This window comes from Thamnophis elegans, chromosome 13 (genome assembly GCF_009769535.1).
Source record: "Thamnophis elegans isolate rThaEle1 chromosome 13, rThaEle1.pri, whole genome shotgun sequence".
Classification (NCBI taxonomy): Eukaryota; Metazoa; Chordata; class Lepidosauria; order Squamata; family Colubridae; genus Thamnophis; species Thamnophis elegans.
The window spans coordinates 2,252,053-2,270,636 of NC_045553.1; the positions used below are offsets into that span (position 1 = coordinate 2,252,053).

General features: G+C 48.3%; 1 protein-coding gene across 1 annotated transcript in view; it reads right to left on the minus strand.

The window, feature by feature from the left end:
* PITPNM2 (phosphatidylinositol transfer protein membrane associated 2) overlaps positions 1-18,584 on the minus strand; it is a 53,618-nt gene that overhangs the window by 3,547 nt on the left and 31,487 nt on the right. The window contains exons 17-24 of the mRNA XM_032229342.1: positions 18,297-18,506; positions 15,786-15,934; positions 14,825-14,941; positions 11,915-12,031; positions 7,934-8,082; positions 4,566-4,715; positions 3,220-3,403; positions 2,106-2,234 (exon numbers count right to left, since the gene is read on the minus strand). Coding sequence (XP_032085233.1) covers positions 2,106-2,234; positions 3,220-3,403; positions 4,566-4,715; positions 7,934-8,082; positions 11,915-12,031; positions 14,825-14,941; positions 15,786-15,934; positions 18,297-18,506 — 1,205 coding nt within the window. The remainder of the gene's footprint in view (positions 1-2,105; positions 2,235-3,219; positions 3,404-4,565; positions 4,716-7,933; positions 8,083-11,914; positions 12,032-14,824; positions 14,942-15,785; positions 15,935-18,296; positions 18,507-18,584) is intronic.

Sequence of the window (18,584 nt, forward strand, 5' to 3'; positions counted from 1 at the left end):
CCAACTATAAATCCAACAAGGCAAAATAAGGTAATTTAATCCAGCAGGGCAAGCAGGATAAGGAGTTCCAGAAGTGAAGTAGCACGGCAGTAAATAAAACCATTTGGGAGGATGCCAGGAACTCAGATAAGCAGTTAAACTCAGTGTTTGTTCCCAACAACTGCCCCTTCCATTTGCCTCTCCTTTAAACTCCATCCCCAGGTGTGCCTTGTGAAGGGAATTGTAAATTTGTAGATTTGTAGATTTTATTAATATTTGTAGGCCGCCCTTTTCCCTGAGGGGACTCAGGGCGGCTCACATAAAATCGGGGAAGGGGAATACAGACATTAAGATAAGACATATAATAAAATAGTAAACAACATACATTCATCATTCGGGAGGGGAACTATCCTTGTCCCCAGGCCTGACGGGCGAGCCAGTTCTTCAAGGCTGTGCGGAAGGCCTGGACGGTGGCGAGGGTGCGAATCTCTACGGGGAGCTCGTTCCAAAGGGTCGGGGCTACTACTGAGAAGGCCCTCCTCCTTGTAGTTGCCAGCCGACACTGGCTGGCCGATGGTATACGGAGGAGGCCTAATCTATGTGATCTTATTGGTCGCAGGGATGTAATTGGCAGAAGGCGGTCTCTCAAGTATCCAGATCCACTGCCATGTAGGGCTTTATGGGTGACTAATAGCACCTTGAAGCGCATCCGGAGATCGACAGGTAGCCAGCGCAGCTCGCGGAGGATAGGTGTTATGCGGGTGAACCGAATTGGGTCCCTTTCCTCCCTAGTTAGCCACACAACCCACGTTGCTCTCTTCTGCATTCTTCCCTGCGTGCCCTACGATGAGGAGGGGGGTGAGCCTTGGTCTTCCTCTGAACCCCCTCTCCCTTATTCTACTTCTCTCCTACGCTGCCCAGCCTGACTTTGCCCTTCCCCAGTTTACTCCACCGCCAACGGAGGCCCTCTCCCGCGCTCTGTCAACTGTTCATCTTCTGGAGCTGGAGCGAGAACTGGTAGAGATGGAGAGGGCGGCTCCGTTGGCCTTGGAGGAAACTGGGGAAGGGGCAGAGTCAGTCCGGGCAAGGCTTTCCAGGATTTGAACCAGAGGTGGGTTCCTACTAGTTCGCACCAGTTCAATAGAACTGGTTCGTCAAATCTACCGAACTGGTTAGAAGAGGTTCCACCAGTGGACCCGGAAAGCAGGCCACACCTACAGAAGAGGTTGCAAAAAATTTTGAAACCCACCACTGACACACACACAGACAGACAGACAGATTCAGAGAGAGAAAGAGAAAGAAAGGAAGAAATTAAAAAAAAAGAGCGAGAGAGATGAAAGAAAAAAAGAAAAAAGGGACAGAGAGACAAAAGGAAGGAAAGAGAGAAAGAGAGAGAGAGAAAACACATGGCCAGCAAGCCACTCCCACCAGGTCACATGGCTGGCAAGCCACTCCCACAAAGGAGGCCACACCCACAGAGTACGTTCCCAAAATTTTTGAAACCCACCACGGCTTGCAGACAGGGAGGAGCAGGAGAGACAGAGCTCAGGAGAAGAGCAAGGACCAGCCGCTCCGGATCCTAGAGCACGGAGGGAAGAGAGAAGGCAAGAACGACGCAGACCGAGCCAGCTACGAGGGAGGAGAGTGTCCTGCTCCCTTTCACAAGGCACGCCTGGGGACTGAGATGTCAGGAGGTGCCAGTGGGAGGGGCATTTGTCAGGAACAAGCGTTGAAATTGTGGAGCCTCATGTGCACTTGCCAAAACCTGGAGATTGCTGTCCTCTATCTTGTGAACTCCGTGCTCCTCCGGTTACTGTCTAGCTAACCTGGCTTACTGGACTGCTGGCCCTGCTTAATGTTTGGGCTAACCTGGCTTACTGGACTACTTGCAGCCAGGGGCTTCTGAGGGTCCGTGGGAGAGCTGTGCTCCAGGGCTTGTGGTGAAAGTGGGGATGTTTAGGGCCACAGTTGGGGCAATAAAAAGGAGTTAGACCTGTTCTCTGGTTAGGTTGCTTTTGTGCCACGCCCTGGGTCTTCACCTAAGGTGAGCCAGTTAACCTTTCTTCTACAAGATTTGTTGACGGTGGACAGTGGGCTTTGACCCCTTACAATAAAAAGGATCTTACTTGGCATTGGTTCTGTAACTTTTTGGTAGACCTTCCGACAATGTAGATCTGTGGAGGGGACAGGTTGATGGACGTGTAGACGGAGACATCCTTGGTGGAGCCATAGGCCGCATGGATCTTCATGTCCAGCTAGAAGAAGAAGGAAAGGAAGAGGAAGAGGAGGAAGGGGAAGAGGAAGAAGAGGAAGAAGGGGAAGAGAACGAGGAGGAAGAAGAAGAGGATGAAGAGGAAGAAGAAGAGGGGGAGGAAGGGGAAGAGGAAGAAGAAAAGGAAGAGGAAGAAGAAGAAGGGGAAAGAAGGAGGAGGAGGAGAAGGAAGAAGAAGAAGAAAAGAGGAGGAAGAGGAAGAAGAAGAAGGGGAGGAAGGGGAAGGAAGAGGAGGAGGAGGAAGAAGGGGAAGAGAAGGAAGAAGAAGAAAGGAGGAGGTAGAAGAAAAAGAAGAGGAAGAGGGGGAAGAAGGGGAAGAGGAGGAGGAAGAAGAGGGGGAAGGAGGAGAAGAGGAGGAGGAAGGGGAAGAAGAAGAAGGACAAGGAGAAGAAGAAACCAATCAGTTGTCAGCCTGAGATCTAATACAATCATCTCCCCATGGTAACACAAATCAAAATTCAACAACTGATTCACGTTGATGACGGTTGCAGTGTCCCGGGGTCACGTGATCCCCCTTTTGCGACCTTCTGGCAAACAAAGTCAAGGGAGAAGTCAGATTCACACTTCCCAACCTTGTTATTAATTTAACAACTGCCGTTGATTCACTTAACAACCGTGATGAGAAAGGTTGCAAAGGGGGGCAAAACTCCACCTTGCAACTGCCTCGCGTGGCCACAGAAACGTCGGGCTCAGCTGTGATCGTAAGCCGAGGACCACCACCGGTAGTATGAAACAGATTCAAAGAAGCGGCGACGGATGGGAACCAGATCTCCCGACCACAATAGACAGCTACGCAGCCCATCATGGATGGTAAGGAAATGTGAACAAAAATAGAACAACTAAGGACAGGAGCGAGAATGTTGAACCTCGATTTCTGGTCCCGGATTCTCAAAGGCGCGTTTAACATGGGACTCAGCCCAGCCTGACCGCAACTGCTTGAACCCGCTGTGTGCGCGCGTCCTGCTTACGTCTGTGACTAGCGATTTCAAGAAGTTGGCCTTGTGCCTCAAGGGATCGTGAACCAGCCCATCGCAGAAGGAGACAATCCCGTGGGGGAAGTTGTGCTGTGCCAACCAGGCGACCACTCTCTGCTTCTGCATGTCGGGCCGGCCCGTGACGTAGATAATGAGGTAGCCAAGCTCTTGCCAATGCCTGAGGGGGGGAGAACGAGAAAGACGGATGAGCGGAGGGAGAGGGACAGCGAGAGTATAAACACGGAAACAGGTCTCTCGTTGTCAATCAGAAAATATGTCCCTGCTATTCTTATAGTATCCCATAAAGAGCACGGCGGCTCGGGTGGTTAGAACAAAGGGTTGAAAATCAGCAAACGTTTGAGACCCGTGTGCTGCTGTGAGATGGGGTGAGCTCCCGTCATTCGCTCCAGCTCCTAGCAGTTTGAAAAGCATGCAAATGTAAGCAAATCTCCCTTCTATTCTTATAGTATCCCATAAAGAGCACGGCAGCTCAGGTGGTTAGAACAACGGGTTGAAAATCAGCAAACGTTTGAGACCCGTGTGCTGCTATGAGATGGGGTGAACTCCCGTCATTCGCTCCAGCTCCCAGCAGTTTGAAAAGCATGCAAATGTAAGCAAATGTGCCTTCTATTCTTATAGTATCCCATAAAGAGCACGGTGGCTCGGGTGGTTAGACCAACGGGTTGAAAATCAGCAAACGTTTGAGACCCGTGTGCTGCTGTGAGATGGGGTGAGCTCCTATCATTCGCTCCAGCTCCTAGCAGTTTGAAAAGCATGCAAATGTAAGCAAATGTCCCTTCTATTCTTATAGTATCCCATAAAGAGCATGGCGGCTCGGGTGGTTAGAACAATGGGTTGAAAATCAGCAAACGTTTGATACCCGTGTGCTGCTGTGAGATGGGGTGAACTCCCATCATTCGTTCCAGCTCCTAGCAGTTTTAAAAGCATGCAAATGTAAGCAAATGTCCCTTCTATTCTTATAGTATCCCATAAAGAGCACGGCGGCTCGGGTGGTTAGACCAACGGGTTGAAAATCAGCAAACGTTTGAGACCCGTGTGCTGCTGTGAGATGGGCTGAGCTCCCGTCATTCGCTCCAGCTCCTAGCAATTCGAAAGCTGGCAGATGTAAGCAGATAAATGGGTACCACTTTGGTGGGATCACTATGAGTACATAAAAGAAGCCCCCAACTGGGCAGCTCTGGAGCAACGGTGAGGTCAGTGGCTAAGCCTTTCAACCTGGAAGTGCCTGGCAGCTTCCGACATGAAACCAGCCGCATGACAATCCCATTCGTCAGTACGACTTCCCGGCACTAACGCTCCCCATCGTTGAGCCCTCCTACCGTACGACGTCAACTGCTCCAGCCCTGACTTTGGGGTCGCTGCCCATGATGGAGACGCTGGCCGCGAAGGAGCCGTCGATGCTGAAGACCACAAATTCGGTCCCCCGCGGTAAAACGGTGATGTAGCTATCTGCATATGTGTGATCACCCCTAAAGAGAGGAAGGAAAGAGTGAATCTTGATTTCACGACGGTAGTCCTCGATGCATTCCCACCCCACCCCACCCCAGGTCTTCCGGGGAAAGTTAAATTGTATTTTGCCTATTTTAGGAATTGGGTTTCATCTTTGCAAATTAAGAAAACCCTCCCATACTACCAACCTCTTACAATACTAGACAACACAACATCAACAGTAGAGACCTTAAGCTGAGTTCAATGTAGAGATATTTTAGACTGTGATTGTCAAAAAGTTATACCATGTATGGGCTCTGGGAAGTCGGGGGGAGGGAAGGGAGGTGGGGATTTAGGGGGAGGGGGGAAATATAATATGTGTTAAATTCTATGATTGCACTTGTATACTGTGGCTTTTTAATGCTAGTGTGAAAACAGAACAAACCGAATATATTGGAAGGTAATAGAAATATACCGAAGGGAGGAGTTGAATGAAAGAAGGAGGAGGGTGGAGAGGGTGAGAGAGAGGAGGAGGAGAAGGAAGGGAGGGAATGGATTAGAGGGAGTGATAGGGTTAGGGTTAGAGGAGGGGGAGGGGAAGTAGGTGTAGAGGGGTATGTGAGAAGGAAGAATGAAAGTTGGAGGGGGTTGAAAGAGGGTGTATGGTGGGTCAAGGTAGTATATTGGATTTGTATTGTAGGGGGCATTTTCTATATAAGTGAGGGCCGTGTTTATTACTCAATGTTATATGCCCTGGTTATGCACAGTAAACATGTGATTGTATAGAATGAAATGGAAATTTAAAAAAAAATCATCTTTGAACAGTAGAGACCTTCACGTTTCTAGGTTCTACCCTATCTCAAGACCTAAAATGGACACCTAACATCAAAAACACCACACAACCAAGAATGTTCTTCCTGCGCCAGCTCAGGAAGCTCGAACTTCCCAAGGAGCTGCTGATTCTGATCTACAGAGGAATTGTTGAGTCTCTCATCTGCACCTCCATCACTGTCTGGTTCGGCTCTGCAACCCAACAAGACAGACGGAGACGTCAGAGGAGAATCAGAACGGCAGAAAGAAACAATGGCTGCCAACCTGCCTTCCGTTGAGGACCTGCGCACTGCACGAGTCAAAACGAGGGCCGTGAAAATATCTACAGACCCCTCGCATCCTTGTTTCAACTCCTGCCCTCAGAATGACGCTATAGAGCACTACACACCAAAACGACGAGACACAAGGAGAGTTTTCCCCCCCAATGCCATCACTCTGCTTAACAACTAATTCCCACAACACTGTCAATAATTTACTAAGACAGTATTAGTATTATTTTCAACGTTGTTGGTCAGAACGGGGATTCTTTCTCGCCTGGACTACTGTAACGCTCTATACATGGGGCTGCCCTTGAAGAGCGGAGGTGGTGCAGTGGTTAGGGTGCAGTACTGCAGGCCACTTCAGCTGACTGTTATCTGCAGTTCTGCTGTTCAAATCTCACCGGCTCAAGGTTGACTCAGCCTTCCATCCTTCCGAGGTGGGTAAAATGAGGACCCGGATTGTTGTTGGGGGCGATATGCTGACTCTGTAAACCGCTTAGAGAGGGCTGAAAGCCATATGAAGCGCTATATAAGTCTAACTGCTATTGCTATATTGCTAAGAGCACCCAGAGGCTTCAACTGGTCCAGAATGCGGCTGCGCGGGTTATCAGGGGGGAACCTAGGTGCTCCCATGTTACACCCCTTTTAGGCGGCCTGCACTGATTGCCGGTTGTCTTCCGGGTACGATTCAAGGTACTAATTATGACCTTTAAAGCGCTCCATGGCTTAGGCCCAGGATACCTGTGAGACCACCTACTGCCACCAGTAGCCTCCCATCGTCCAGTGCGATCCCACAGAGTTGGCCTCCTCAGGGTGCCGTCGGCCAGGCAGTGCCGGCTAGCGACCCCCAGGGGGAAGAGCCTCCTCTGTGGGAGCCCCTTCCCTCTGGAATGAGCTGCCCCCGGAGCTTCGTATAATCCCCGACCTCTGGTCCTTCCGACGCGCCCTAAAAAGTTGGCTTTTCCAGCAAGCCAGCCTGGCCTGAACAAAACAAAATAAATGATTCATTATTGTTAATTTTAATCGAATTTTGAATGTTATTGTTAATCTTAATTGGGTTTGTTTTTTGGATACTCCAGCTAATATTTTTAAAACTTTTGTAATATGTGTCTTTTTAAATGTTGTACGCCGCCCTGAGTCCTTGGGAGAAGGGCGGCATATAAATCCAATAAACAAACAAATAAACAAACAAAATAAGACAAAAGTTGTTCAGAAGCTACCTGTGGCTTTAGCCAAACAGGCACTTCAATGTTGGCTGAGAGCCCAAATAGATTATTTATTTTTTTCCTTATTTGAGTTGTCGTAATTATGCAGCTGCCTTCAAAGGAAAAAAAACAGGACAGAAATATAGCAATAGCAATAGCAGTTAGACTTATATACCGCTTCACAGGGCTTTCAGCCCTCTCTAAGCGGTTTACAGAGTCAGCATATCGCCCCCAACAACAATCCGGGTCCTCATTTTACCCACCTCGGAAGGATGGAAGGCTGAGTCAACCTTGAGCCGGTGAGATTTGAACTGCCGAACTGCAGTACTGCACCCTAACCACTGCGCCACCTCGGCTCTTAGATAGATAGATAGATAGATAGATAGATAGATAGATAGATAGATAGATAGATAGATAGATAGATAGATAGATAGATAGATAGATAGATAGATAGATAGATAGATGATAGATGATAGATAGATAGATAGATAGATAGATAGATAGATAGATAGATAGATAGATAGATAGATAGATAGATAGCAAGCAATAGCAATCGCAGTTAGACTTATATACCGCTTCATGGGGCTTTCAGCCCTCTCTAAGCGGTTTACAGAGTCAGCATATCGCCCCCAACAACAATCCGGGTCCTCATTTTACCCACCTCGGAAGGATGGAAGGCTGAGTCAACCCTGAGCCGGTGAGATTTGAACAGCAGAACTGCAGAACTGCAGTCAGCTGAAGTAGCCTGCAGTGCTGCACTCTAACCACTGCGCCACCTCGGCTCTTAAATGATAAGCAGTCATCTAAATGATAAGCAGTCGCTCTCAGCCTCGGATGAAAGGCTCGAGGTGCCAATGGCTAATCCACGATCAGGGGGGAGGGGGCCCTCGGTTGCCACACCTGTGATTTTTCAAGCCGTGCCTATTTTTCCTACCTAGCAAACCTCCGTGCACAAGAACGTACCTCACCACCATTTTGACAGGATACACCCCGATCCCCAGCCGTCTCTGCTCGGGAATCGTGTAGGAGATCCGTCCGCTGCTGTTGGTGACCTCCGTGTCGAAGTAAACCCATTCTCCTGAGGGGGGCTGAGTCATGATGTGAATGTCCACCTGAAGCGCAAAGAAGGAGAAATCGGGAATCCAGAGGAGGGCCCGGCACCCTCCGAGTTCAAATCCCACTGCCGCACCGACTATTTCAATACAATCGCAGAGTTGGAAAGGACCTTGGAGGTCTTCTAGTCCAACCCCCTGCCTAGGCAGGAAACCCTACACCGCTTCAGACAAATGGCTATCCAACATCATCTTAAAGACTTCCAGTGTTGGGGCATTCACAACTTCTGGAGGCAACTTCTGTTCCACTGATTCATTGTTCTCACTGTCAGGAAATTTCTCCTCGGTTCTAAGTTGCTTCTCTCCTCGATTAGTTTCCACCCATTGCTTCTTGTCCTGCCCTCACGTGCCTTGGAGAATAGTTTGACTCCCTCTTCTTTGGGGCGGCCTCTGAGATATTGGAAGACTGCTATCATGTCTCCCCTGGTCCTTCTTTCATTAAACTAGACATACCCAGTTCCTGCAACCGTTCTTCATATGTTTCAGCCTCCAGTCCCCTAATCCTCTTTGTTGCTCTTCTCTGCCCTCTTTCCAGAGTCTCCACATCTTTTCTACATCAATACAATACAATACAATAGCAGAGTTGGAAGGGACCTTGGAGGTCTTCTAGTCCAACCCCCTGCCTAGGCAGGAAACCCTACACCGCTTCAGACAAATTTCTATCCAACATCTTCTTAAAGACTTCCAGTGTTGGGGCATTCACAACCTCTGGAGGCAACTTCTGTTCCACTGATTAATTGTTCTAATTGTCAGGAAATTTCTCCTTAGTTGCTTCTCTCCTTGATTAGTTTCCACCCATTGCTTCTTGTTCTACCCTCAGGTGCCTTGGAGAATAGCTTGACTCCCTCTTCTTTGGGGCAGCCCCTGAGATATTGGAAGACTGCTATCATGTGTCTCCTGGTCCTTCTTTTCATTAAACTAGACATCCCCAGTTCCTGCAACCGTTCTTCGTGTGTTTTATATATAGGTTATAAGGGTGCTCATTCATCTTTTGAATGTGACTCTATCTAGCTCCAATTTCTATTTTGGCTGACCGACGGCTCTAGATCAATTAATCAGTGGGACAGAAGTTGCCTCCAGAAGTTGTGAATGCCCCAACACTGGAAATCTTTAAGAAGAGGTTGGACATCCATTTGTCTGAAGTGTGGTGTAGGGTTTCCTGCCTGAGCAAGGGGGTTGGACTAGAAGACCTCCAAGGTCCCTTCCAACTCTCTTATTCTATCAGCGTTTCTCAACCGTGGCAACTTTCAGATAGCTGGACCTCCTAGGATAGTGATGGCAAACGTTTGCAGCGTGGCACGACAAAACCGCGCTCGACTAAGCCGCGCCCGATTAAACCGCGTCGCTGACGTCATCAACAGGGCGACAACAGCCAGCGCGGAGAAAGAAGGGCGCTTTAAATAGCGCTTTGAAAGCAAGCCAATTCAACTTAAGGTAAGGGTTAGGGTTAGGTTTAGGGTTAGGGTTAGGGTTAGGTTAAGGGTTAGCTTTAGGGTTAGGTTAAGGATTAGGTTTAGGGTTAGGGTTAGGGTTAGGTTAAGGGTTAGCTTTAGGGTTAGGTTAAGGGTTAGGGTTAGGGTTAGGGTTAGGGTTAGGGTTAGGGTTAGGGTTAGGGTTAGGTTAAGGGTTAGGGTTAGGTTAAGGGTTAGCTTTAGGTTTAGGGTTAGGTTAAGGGTTAGCTTTAGGGTTAGGTTAAGGGTTAGGATTAGGTTTAGGGTTAGGTTTAGGGTTAGGTTTGGGGTTAAGTTTAGGGTTAGGTTTAGGGTTAGGGTTAGGTTAAGGGTTAGGGTTAGGTTAAGGGTTAGGATTAGGGTTAGGTTTAGGGTTAGGGTTAGGTTAAGGGTTAGCTTTAGGGTTAGGTTAAGGGTTAGGTTTAGGGTTAGGTTTAGGATTAGGGTTAGGGTTAGGGTTAGGTTAAGGGTTAAGGGTTAGGATTAGGGTTAGGTTTAGGGTTAGGTTTAGGGTTAGGGTTAGGTTAAGGGTTAGCTTTAGGGTTAGGTTTAGGTTTAGGGTTAGCTTTAGGGTTAGGGTTAGGTTAAGGGTTAGGGTTACGTTTAGGGTTAGGTTAAGGGTTAGGATTAGGGTTAGGGTTAGGGTTAGGGTTAGGTTTAGGGTTAGGTTAAGGGTTAGGATTAGGTTTAGGGTTAGGTTAAGGGTTAGGTTTAGGGTTAGGTTTAGGATTAGGGTTAGGGTTAGGGTTAGGGTTAGGTTAAGGGTTAAGGGTTAGGATTAGGGTTAGGTTTAGGGTTAGGGTTAGGGTTAGGGTTAGGTTAAGGGTTAGCTTTAGGGTTAGGTTTAGGGTTAGGGTTAGCTTTAGGGTTAGGGTTAGGGTTAGGTTAAGGGTTAGGGTTACGTTTAGGGTTAGGTTAAGGGTTAGGATTAGGGTTAGGGTTAGGGTTAGGTTTAGGGTTAGGTTAAGGGTTAGGATTAGGTTTAGGGTTAGGTTAAGGGTTAGGTTTAGGGTTAGGTTTAGGATTAGGTTTAGGGGGGTTAGGTTTAGGTTTAGGTGTTAATTTTAGGTTTAGCGTTTACAGCGTGCTTATGTCTCCGCGCTGTTGTCACCCTGTTGATGATGTCAGCTACGCGGTTTCGTCGAGCACGCTTTAGTCGAACGCGGTTTTGTGGTGGAACCTGTTTGCAGAACCAAGTGTCCAAACCAGAATTGCCGAAAAAGACCAGCTGGCCATCGCTCACATGCCTGTTTTTGGCCATTTTTGGCTGTTTTGGGGGGCATTTTCAGGCCCTTCTTGGGGCTGTTTTTCGGGCTGATTTCAGGCCATTTCCCAGCGCCCTGGCGCCCGCAAACACCAGTGCGCATATGTGCACCGTAAACCAGAAAAGCAACTGGCAATAGATTTGTCATCACAGGGCTAGGACAGAGTTCGGCAACCTTAAACACTCAAAGAGCCACGAAGGTCCTAACCGAAAGCCCCCCCATTCAATTCTGGAGCCGACCGGAAGTCTGGTTCCCCCATGATAAGTCTCTTCCTAGCGCAGCATCCTTTCCCCTCTACCTGACCTAACCAAAACCCCAGTGGTGGGTTTCAAAAACTGTTCGAACCTACTCTGTGGGTGTGGCCTCCTTTGTGGGAGTGGCTTGCCGCCCATGTGACCGGATGGGAGTGGCTTGCCGCCCATGTGACCGGATATGAAGATGCCAACGACACTTGTCAGAACCACCTTAAATTACCTCACACACAGCACTGGCATGCATAAGAATAGGATGTAAACTTGTTTTTTTAAAGGCATCTTTGGTTTGCGTTAAAACAACTTCAACACACGCAATGTTCCGATTGCACCACAAACGCAGTAGTCATCCTTACCTTTCACAGAGGCACTGAGTTTTATAAATAGGAGCATGATAGTGTAGAATAATCATATCCAAGGACCAGTGGTGGGTTTCAAAATTTTTTGGAACCTCTTCTGTAGGTGTGGCCTGCTTTCTGGGTCCACTGGTGGAACCTCTTCTAACTGGTTCGGTAGATTTGACGAACCGGTTCTACCGAATAGGTGCAAACTGGTAGGAACCCACCTCTGCAAAAGCCCTAATCCTAACCCTATCAACTGTGGACCCAGTGACAGGGAGCCGCAGCAGAGGGATGAAAGAGCCACATGCAGCTCCGGAGCCATGGGTTGCTGACCCCTGTGCCTAGGAGGTTGGTCTAAAGGACTTATACCACCCATACCAATCCTTCCATTCAAGGAGCCTACCCATGCCACCGCTACAGGCGCAATTGCAGATGGGACCCGTGAGGTCCCGTAGAACCAACCGACCCCTCTTTGTTTCCACCACCACCCCTGCCACATTTTCGGGGCCAGATCAGCAACCCACCTTCTCCCCCGTGAGCGTCACCATGTCCAAGGGGCCGTACATGAACCTCCCGTTCAACACCTGGGGACGTTCCTCGTTGGCTACGGCGTCGTTGATCCGGTGATTGGCGGTGACATTCTGCCAAAGAGAAGGCGCAAACATCAGAATTGGGATTCCCATCGCTTCCCACCACGGCAGAGGCGCAATTCGATCATCTGCGTCCGATTTTGTGTTTTCGACATCTCTCGACGCGCCTCGTTGGTCGGTTGACGCAAGTTGATCGATGAGCCGGGATGGCCATTAATCACTTTTTTGTGTGCACGGAGCTTTGTTTAACTCAAGCGGGGAGCTTTCTCCTCTCCTGGCTGAGTGGGCGCGTTGGTTTAAATTGGCTTTTTAATTCAACTCCCAGGGTAGCTGTCAGCCTTCCTTCCCACCCTTCACCGTACCGCCAAATATTGGATTATACAACAGATTCTGCAGCTTGCAACAACATTTTGTACCCTTTTTCTTATTCGCTTGGTCGTGGCTATCGTGTTCAAACTGGGTTTTTTTTTAAACCTCAGTAAAGATTAGGGATTACTCGCTATTCCACTTGAGTGCAGGAATCAGGCTTTGCGAGCAATCAAGGATTCAGGATTCAACCCCTCTTGGCTTCGCGGGCTGCTGTTTTGCCAGGTTTTTACTGTCCCTCCGAATAGCAACAGCACTTAGCACTTATATACCGCTTTATGCAGTGCTTTCCAGCCCTCTTTAAGCGATTTACAAAGTCAGCATATCGCCCCCCAATAATCTGGGTCCTCATTTTACGGAAGGATGGAAGGCTGAGTCAACCTTGAGCCGGTGAGAATCAAACTCCTGGCAGTCGGCAGAATTAGCCAGCAATACTACATTGTAATCACTGCAGCACCATGGCCCGCCTTCCTTCCTCCCTCCCTCCCTCCCTCCCTCCCTCCCTCCCTCCCTCCCTCCCTCCCTCCCTCCACACTTAACACTTAACTTGGACACTGCTTCACAGTGCTTTACATCCCTATTTACAGAGCCAGCCTCTTGCCCCCAACAATCTGGGTCCTCATTTTATGGAAGGACGGAAGGCTGAGTCAACCTTGAGCCGGTGAGAATCAAACTGCTGGGAGTCGGCAGAATTAGCCAGCAATACTACATTGTAATCACTGCAGCACCATGGCCGGCCTTCCTTCCTTCCTTCCTTCCTTCCTTCCTTCCTTCCTTCCTTCCTTCCTTCCTTCCTTCCTTCCTTCCTTCCTTCCTTCCTTCCTTCCTTCCTTCCTCCTTCCCTCCCTCCCTCCACACTTAACACTTAACTTGGACACTACTTCCCAGCCCTATTTAAGCGGTTTACAGAGCCCGCCTCTTGCAATCTGGGTCCTCATTATATGGAAGGACGGAAGGCTGAGTCAACCTTGAGCCTGGTGAGATTCGAACTGCCAAATTGCAGGCAGTCAGCGGAAGCGGCCTGCAGTGCTGCACTCTCGCCGCTGCGCCACCACAGCTCACATTGAACTGAATATGCAATGAATTTATATAAATTAAAGACTTCACCCTCGCCTCTTTGCTCCGTGGGGAAATCCAGATCAAAGAAATCTAACAAAAGAGCTTTAATTGGATATGTCGTTTTTAAAGAAGGCACCCCATTACGCACAATATTATTATTATTATTATTATTGTTGTTGTTGTTGTTGTTGTTGTTGTTATTATTATTATTATTATTATTATTATTATTATTATTATTATTATTATACAATTGTATCACAGCGGCCAGTTGTTTCGCCGGATTTGGCATTGGTTACTAGTCGGGCCCCACCCAGGGGCCTAGGACGTCATAACGTATTTTCGTAATATGCGTGCAGATCCAAGCAGTGCGGCTTTTTGCATTTGACTGATGGTGGTTTTGTCAATTTTTAACTGTTTTAAATGTAATTCCAGTGCTTTTGGAATAGCACCCAGTGTGCCAATTACCACTGGAATTACCACTGCTGGTTTGTGCCATAGTCGTTGAATTTCAATTTTTAAGTCCTGGTATCTTGCGATTTTTTCACATTCCTTCTCATCGACCCTGCTATCACCTGGTATTGCGATGTCTATGATTGTGACCTTATTTTTCTCAACCAGTGTGATGTCTGGTGTATTATGCGCCAGTATTTTGTCGGCTTGTATGCGAAAATCCCACAAGATCTTGACCATCTGATTTTCGGTGACTTTTTCAGGCTGATGTTCCCACCAGTTTGTTGCTGTTTTAATATTATAATTTTTGCACAAATTCCAATGGATCATTTGTGCTACTGAATTGTGCCGCAATTTATAATCAGTCTGCGCGATTTTTTTACAGCAGCTGAGTATGTGATCAACAGTTTCATCAGCTTCTTTGCAAAGTCTGCATTTGGCATCATCAGAGGATTTTTCGATTTTGGCCTTGATGGCATTTGTGCGGATAGCTTGTTCTTGCGCAGCCAGGATTAGTGACTCTGTTTCTTTCTTTAATGTACCTGTTGTTAACCATAACCAAGTTTGTTCACTGTCCACTTTATCTTTTATTTTTTCCAGAAATTGGCCATGCAATGCTTTGTTCTGCCAACTCTCCATTCTTGATTTTATCACATCTTTTCTGTATTCTTGTTTCGTCTGTTGGGCCTTCAGTAGATTTTTGTTCTTTACTTCGATTAATAGATGTTAATAATAAAATAATAATAATAATAATAATAATAATAATAATAATAATAATAATAATAATAATATTCATCTGCGGTTAGCCTGTTACTATTGTTATTACTCCTCCTCCCTGAATCAATGGTAACGTCTTGCCCAGCTTCTTAACACACAGTTGTAATTTTGGGCTTTATCATCCTTCTTTGTCGCTGTCTCCCCACCCCCCAATTTGGGGTGCTGACCATGGGGGTGACGAATGCAACCCACCCGCAGCTTGACATGAGTCCGTTTCCGGATCCATTTCTCCCTGGGCTTGGAGGGCGTGAAGACGGACACCTCTTTCCCATCCACTTCAAGAATGCTGCCGTTTTCGTGACGCATCACCTGAAAGACAAAACAAAGAGTTTGCCCACGTTGAGGTGCCACGTCTGATGAACAGGCTCCCACCTTGGCACGACCCACAAAGACACAAAGGCCTGTTGTGGCCCGCCAGTGGTCTCCGGAGCTGGCAGTAGAATCGGAGAGTGAGGAGGGTTGGGGAGGAACCTGGGCCAGTCCTGGAGTCTGGGGAAGGCTCGGAGGAGGGCTCTGTGTCGGAGGCAGAGAGGGGGCCAAGGCCGTCTGATAGTTATCAGCTGCCTTCGGAGTCAGACATCAGCGAGGCGGAAGAACAGCTGGAGCCTGTTCCCAGTGTGCACATGCGCAGAGCGGCCAGACAAAGGGAACAGCTAAAGAACAGGGGTTCACTCAGGAGGAAGGCCACAGGTGGACGGTGAATGGCTTCTCCCAGAGGAAATAAAAGAGGAGCTAAAGGGGAGTGGAGTTTGCAGGAGACAATTCGTTCATCCGGTCGTTGGATTCATTTCAGGAGTGTGAAGATCTGTCCGTGAATCTCAGAGACTCTGTGCCTGGTCTTTGCTTGCACAGAACCTCATTGGGAAGATTGACATGGCAGCTTTCCAAGCTAGATAAGGTCCGTAGTCATAAATATTCCTTTGAAAGACTGTTTGCCAGGCCTTGGCTGAATGTGAAGGAGAGGAATTCACATTCCCTTAATAAAAGGGGTTTTGTCGGGACCAGGAATCTTCTTCGTGCTCTTTGGGGAAGCCGAGGTCAAAACAAGGCTGGTGTACAAAAAGCCAAGGAGTCCAAACCTCACACTAAGCCCAGGATGGACAACTGTCCGTCAGAAGAGGGATGAGAAAGATGCTGGCAGGAGGACGCTCACCTGTCGGAGGAGGAAGGAGACCACGTCTGTGGATTCCCAGTAACTGGCGTGAAAGAGGTGGGGTAAGGCAACTGTGGGGAAGGCGGTCAGCGCATCGGGGCAGTAGAGAGCATAGTCAATCCTTTTGGTCCCCCACCACTTGGCTGCAACTGAGGAGAAAGAAATCTCGTTGGGTTTCCGCAAAGCCTTTCCCCACCTTTCCATCTCGGTCAACTCCCAAGGCCTTGGACCATCCAGGAGAAAGGTCAGAAAACTCCCCTGGGTCTGTCCTATGAAACGTTTGACCACGGCTCTTCTCGGACCATGGAAGAGTCCAGAAGAAGCTGTCCCACTCCTTCCACCCAGTCTGGAAGGGACCTTGGAGGTCTTCTAGTCCACCCCCCCCTGCTCGCGCTCATAGAACTACAGAACTGTAGGGCTGGAAGGGACCTTGGAGCTCTTCTAGTCCACTCCCCACCCTGCATCCTGCCCAAGCTCATAGAATCTAGGGCTGGAAGGGCCCTTGGAGGTCTTCTAGTCCATCCCCCTGCTCAAAGTCTTGGAAACATAGAATTGTAGGGATGGAAGGGACCTTGGAGGTCTTCTAGTCTATCCCTCTTTTCAAGGACATAGAATTGTAGGGATGGAAGGGACCTTGGAGGTCTTCTAGTCCATCCTTCTGCCCTTGGAGGTCTTCTAGTCTATCCCCCTTTTCAAGGACATAGAATTGTAGGGATGGAAGGGACCTTGGAGGTCTTCTAATCCATCCTTCTGCCCTTGGAGGTCTCCTAATCCATCCCCCTGCTCAAGGACATAGAAACATAGAATTGTAGGGATGGAAGGGACCTTGGAGGTCTTCTAGTCCATCCTTCTGCCCTTGGAGGTCTCCTAATCCATCCCCCTGCTCAAGGACATAGAAACATAGAATTGTAGGGATGGAAGGGACCTTGGAGGTCTTCTAATCCATCCTTCTGCCCTTGGAGGTCTCCTAATCCATCCCCCTGCTCAAGGACATAGAAACATAGAATTGTAGGGATGGAAGGGACCTTGGAGGTCTTCTAGTCCATCCTTCTGCCCTTGGAGGTCTTCTAGTCTATCCCCCTGTTCAAGGACATAGAAACATAGAATTGTAGGGCTGGAAGGGACCTTGGAGATCTTCTAGTCCATCCTTCTGCCCTTGGAGGTCGTCTAGTCTATCCCCCTGTTCAAGGACATAGAATTGTAGGGATGGAAGGGACCTTGGAGGTCTTCTAGTCCATCCTTCTGCCCTTGAAGGTCTTGTAGTCCATCCCCCTGCAAGCTCATAGAAACATAGAATTGTAGGGATGGAAGGGACCTTGGAGGTCTTCTAGTCTACCCTCTTTTCAAGGACATAGAATTGTAAGGATGGAAGGGACCTTGGAGGTCTTCTAGTCCATCCTTCTGCCCTTGGAGGTCTTCTAGTCTATCCCCCCATTCAAGGACATAGAATTGTAGGGCTGGAAGGGACCTTGGAGGTCTTCTAGTCCATCCTTCTGCCCTTGAAGGTCTTCTAGTCCATCCCCCTGCAAGCTCATAGAAACATAGAATTGTAGGGATGGAAGGGACCTTGGAGGTCTTCTAGCCCACCCTTTTGCCCTTCCAGACTGGGTGAAAGGATCCCCCAATCTGGGGACTTCCAGGCCAGTCCCCAGATGGGCCTTCCTTGCAGCTTTGATTTTTGAGAATATACCGTGAGGAATCTATTTCTGAATCTTACAACGGAAGAGCCAAAATGTGAGCTACAAAAGGAAAAGAGAGACTGGTCTGGATTAGAAAGCCCACTCCCCTCTTCCCCGCCCCACCTGTTATTCAGTGTCATCATTCTTGGGAATTTAAAAGGAAAGGGCCAAAGACTGCCCTGTAAGGAGAATTCCTAGATTTTTTTATAAAAGCAAGCTAGTTTGGTTGATTTATTTCGAAATCAAATTTATGGAGCCTCCGTTTCACAAGAAGTGACTCTGATGGACACTTCAATCCCTTCTTCTAATTCTGCTCTTAATTCCAGGGGGGGAAATAATCCACCTCTGGGATGATCCTAGATGAAGACACTCAAATATGGAGTGGGACCACATTTGGCTGGGCTCTCGATGGTCAAATTGACAGTTGTGAAAGCAAAGCAGAAGCTTCCAAGCCAAAAAGTGGGCTGCTTTTTCAGGCTCACAAAAGTATTTTAAGGAATCCTTCAACCCAGGGCAGTCGAAACGCAGCCTTTCCTTCCCAAGAAACAGCTCAAGAGGACAAGATAATCGGAGGACACGTGTAAGAGTGTAGAACGTGAAGAGGAATCGGGATGAGCTTGACTCGTCTGTGACGGGACTGTTAGTAGCGTGTCGGTTAATCTCCGGAGCGAGTAGTAGAAAGGGGTAGTTTGTTAAAACGCAGAGCAAGGTTTGAGAAAGACCTCCCATGAAGATGGGGGGTTTTGGGGGGGGGAGGGAGTTCTGGAGACAGCGAAAGAAGAGATAAGCAATTGCTCCATTTGGATCCCGTTCTCCTCGCTCTCCAGAATACCTTCGTAGACGTCAAGATCTGGAATCAGACGGACGTTCTCCGTTTCCCCGCGGAGGGTGCTCTCAAACCTTCGTCCTAATAGATTCGGGGGACTTTTGGCCTTGAGCCCCCCAGTCCTCTGGGGGAAGGACTGGATGTGGGGTTTGTGGGGCAGTGCTAGGAGGGCCAGGAGGCTAAACCCTCTAGAGTGGTTGAGGTGGTGTTTTTTCTCTAAAAAGAATCACATTTTCGAAAAGAGAGAGCAAGAGAGAGAGAGAGAGACGGAGAGACGACAACACAAAAATAAAA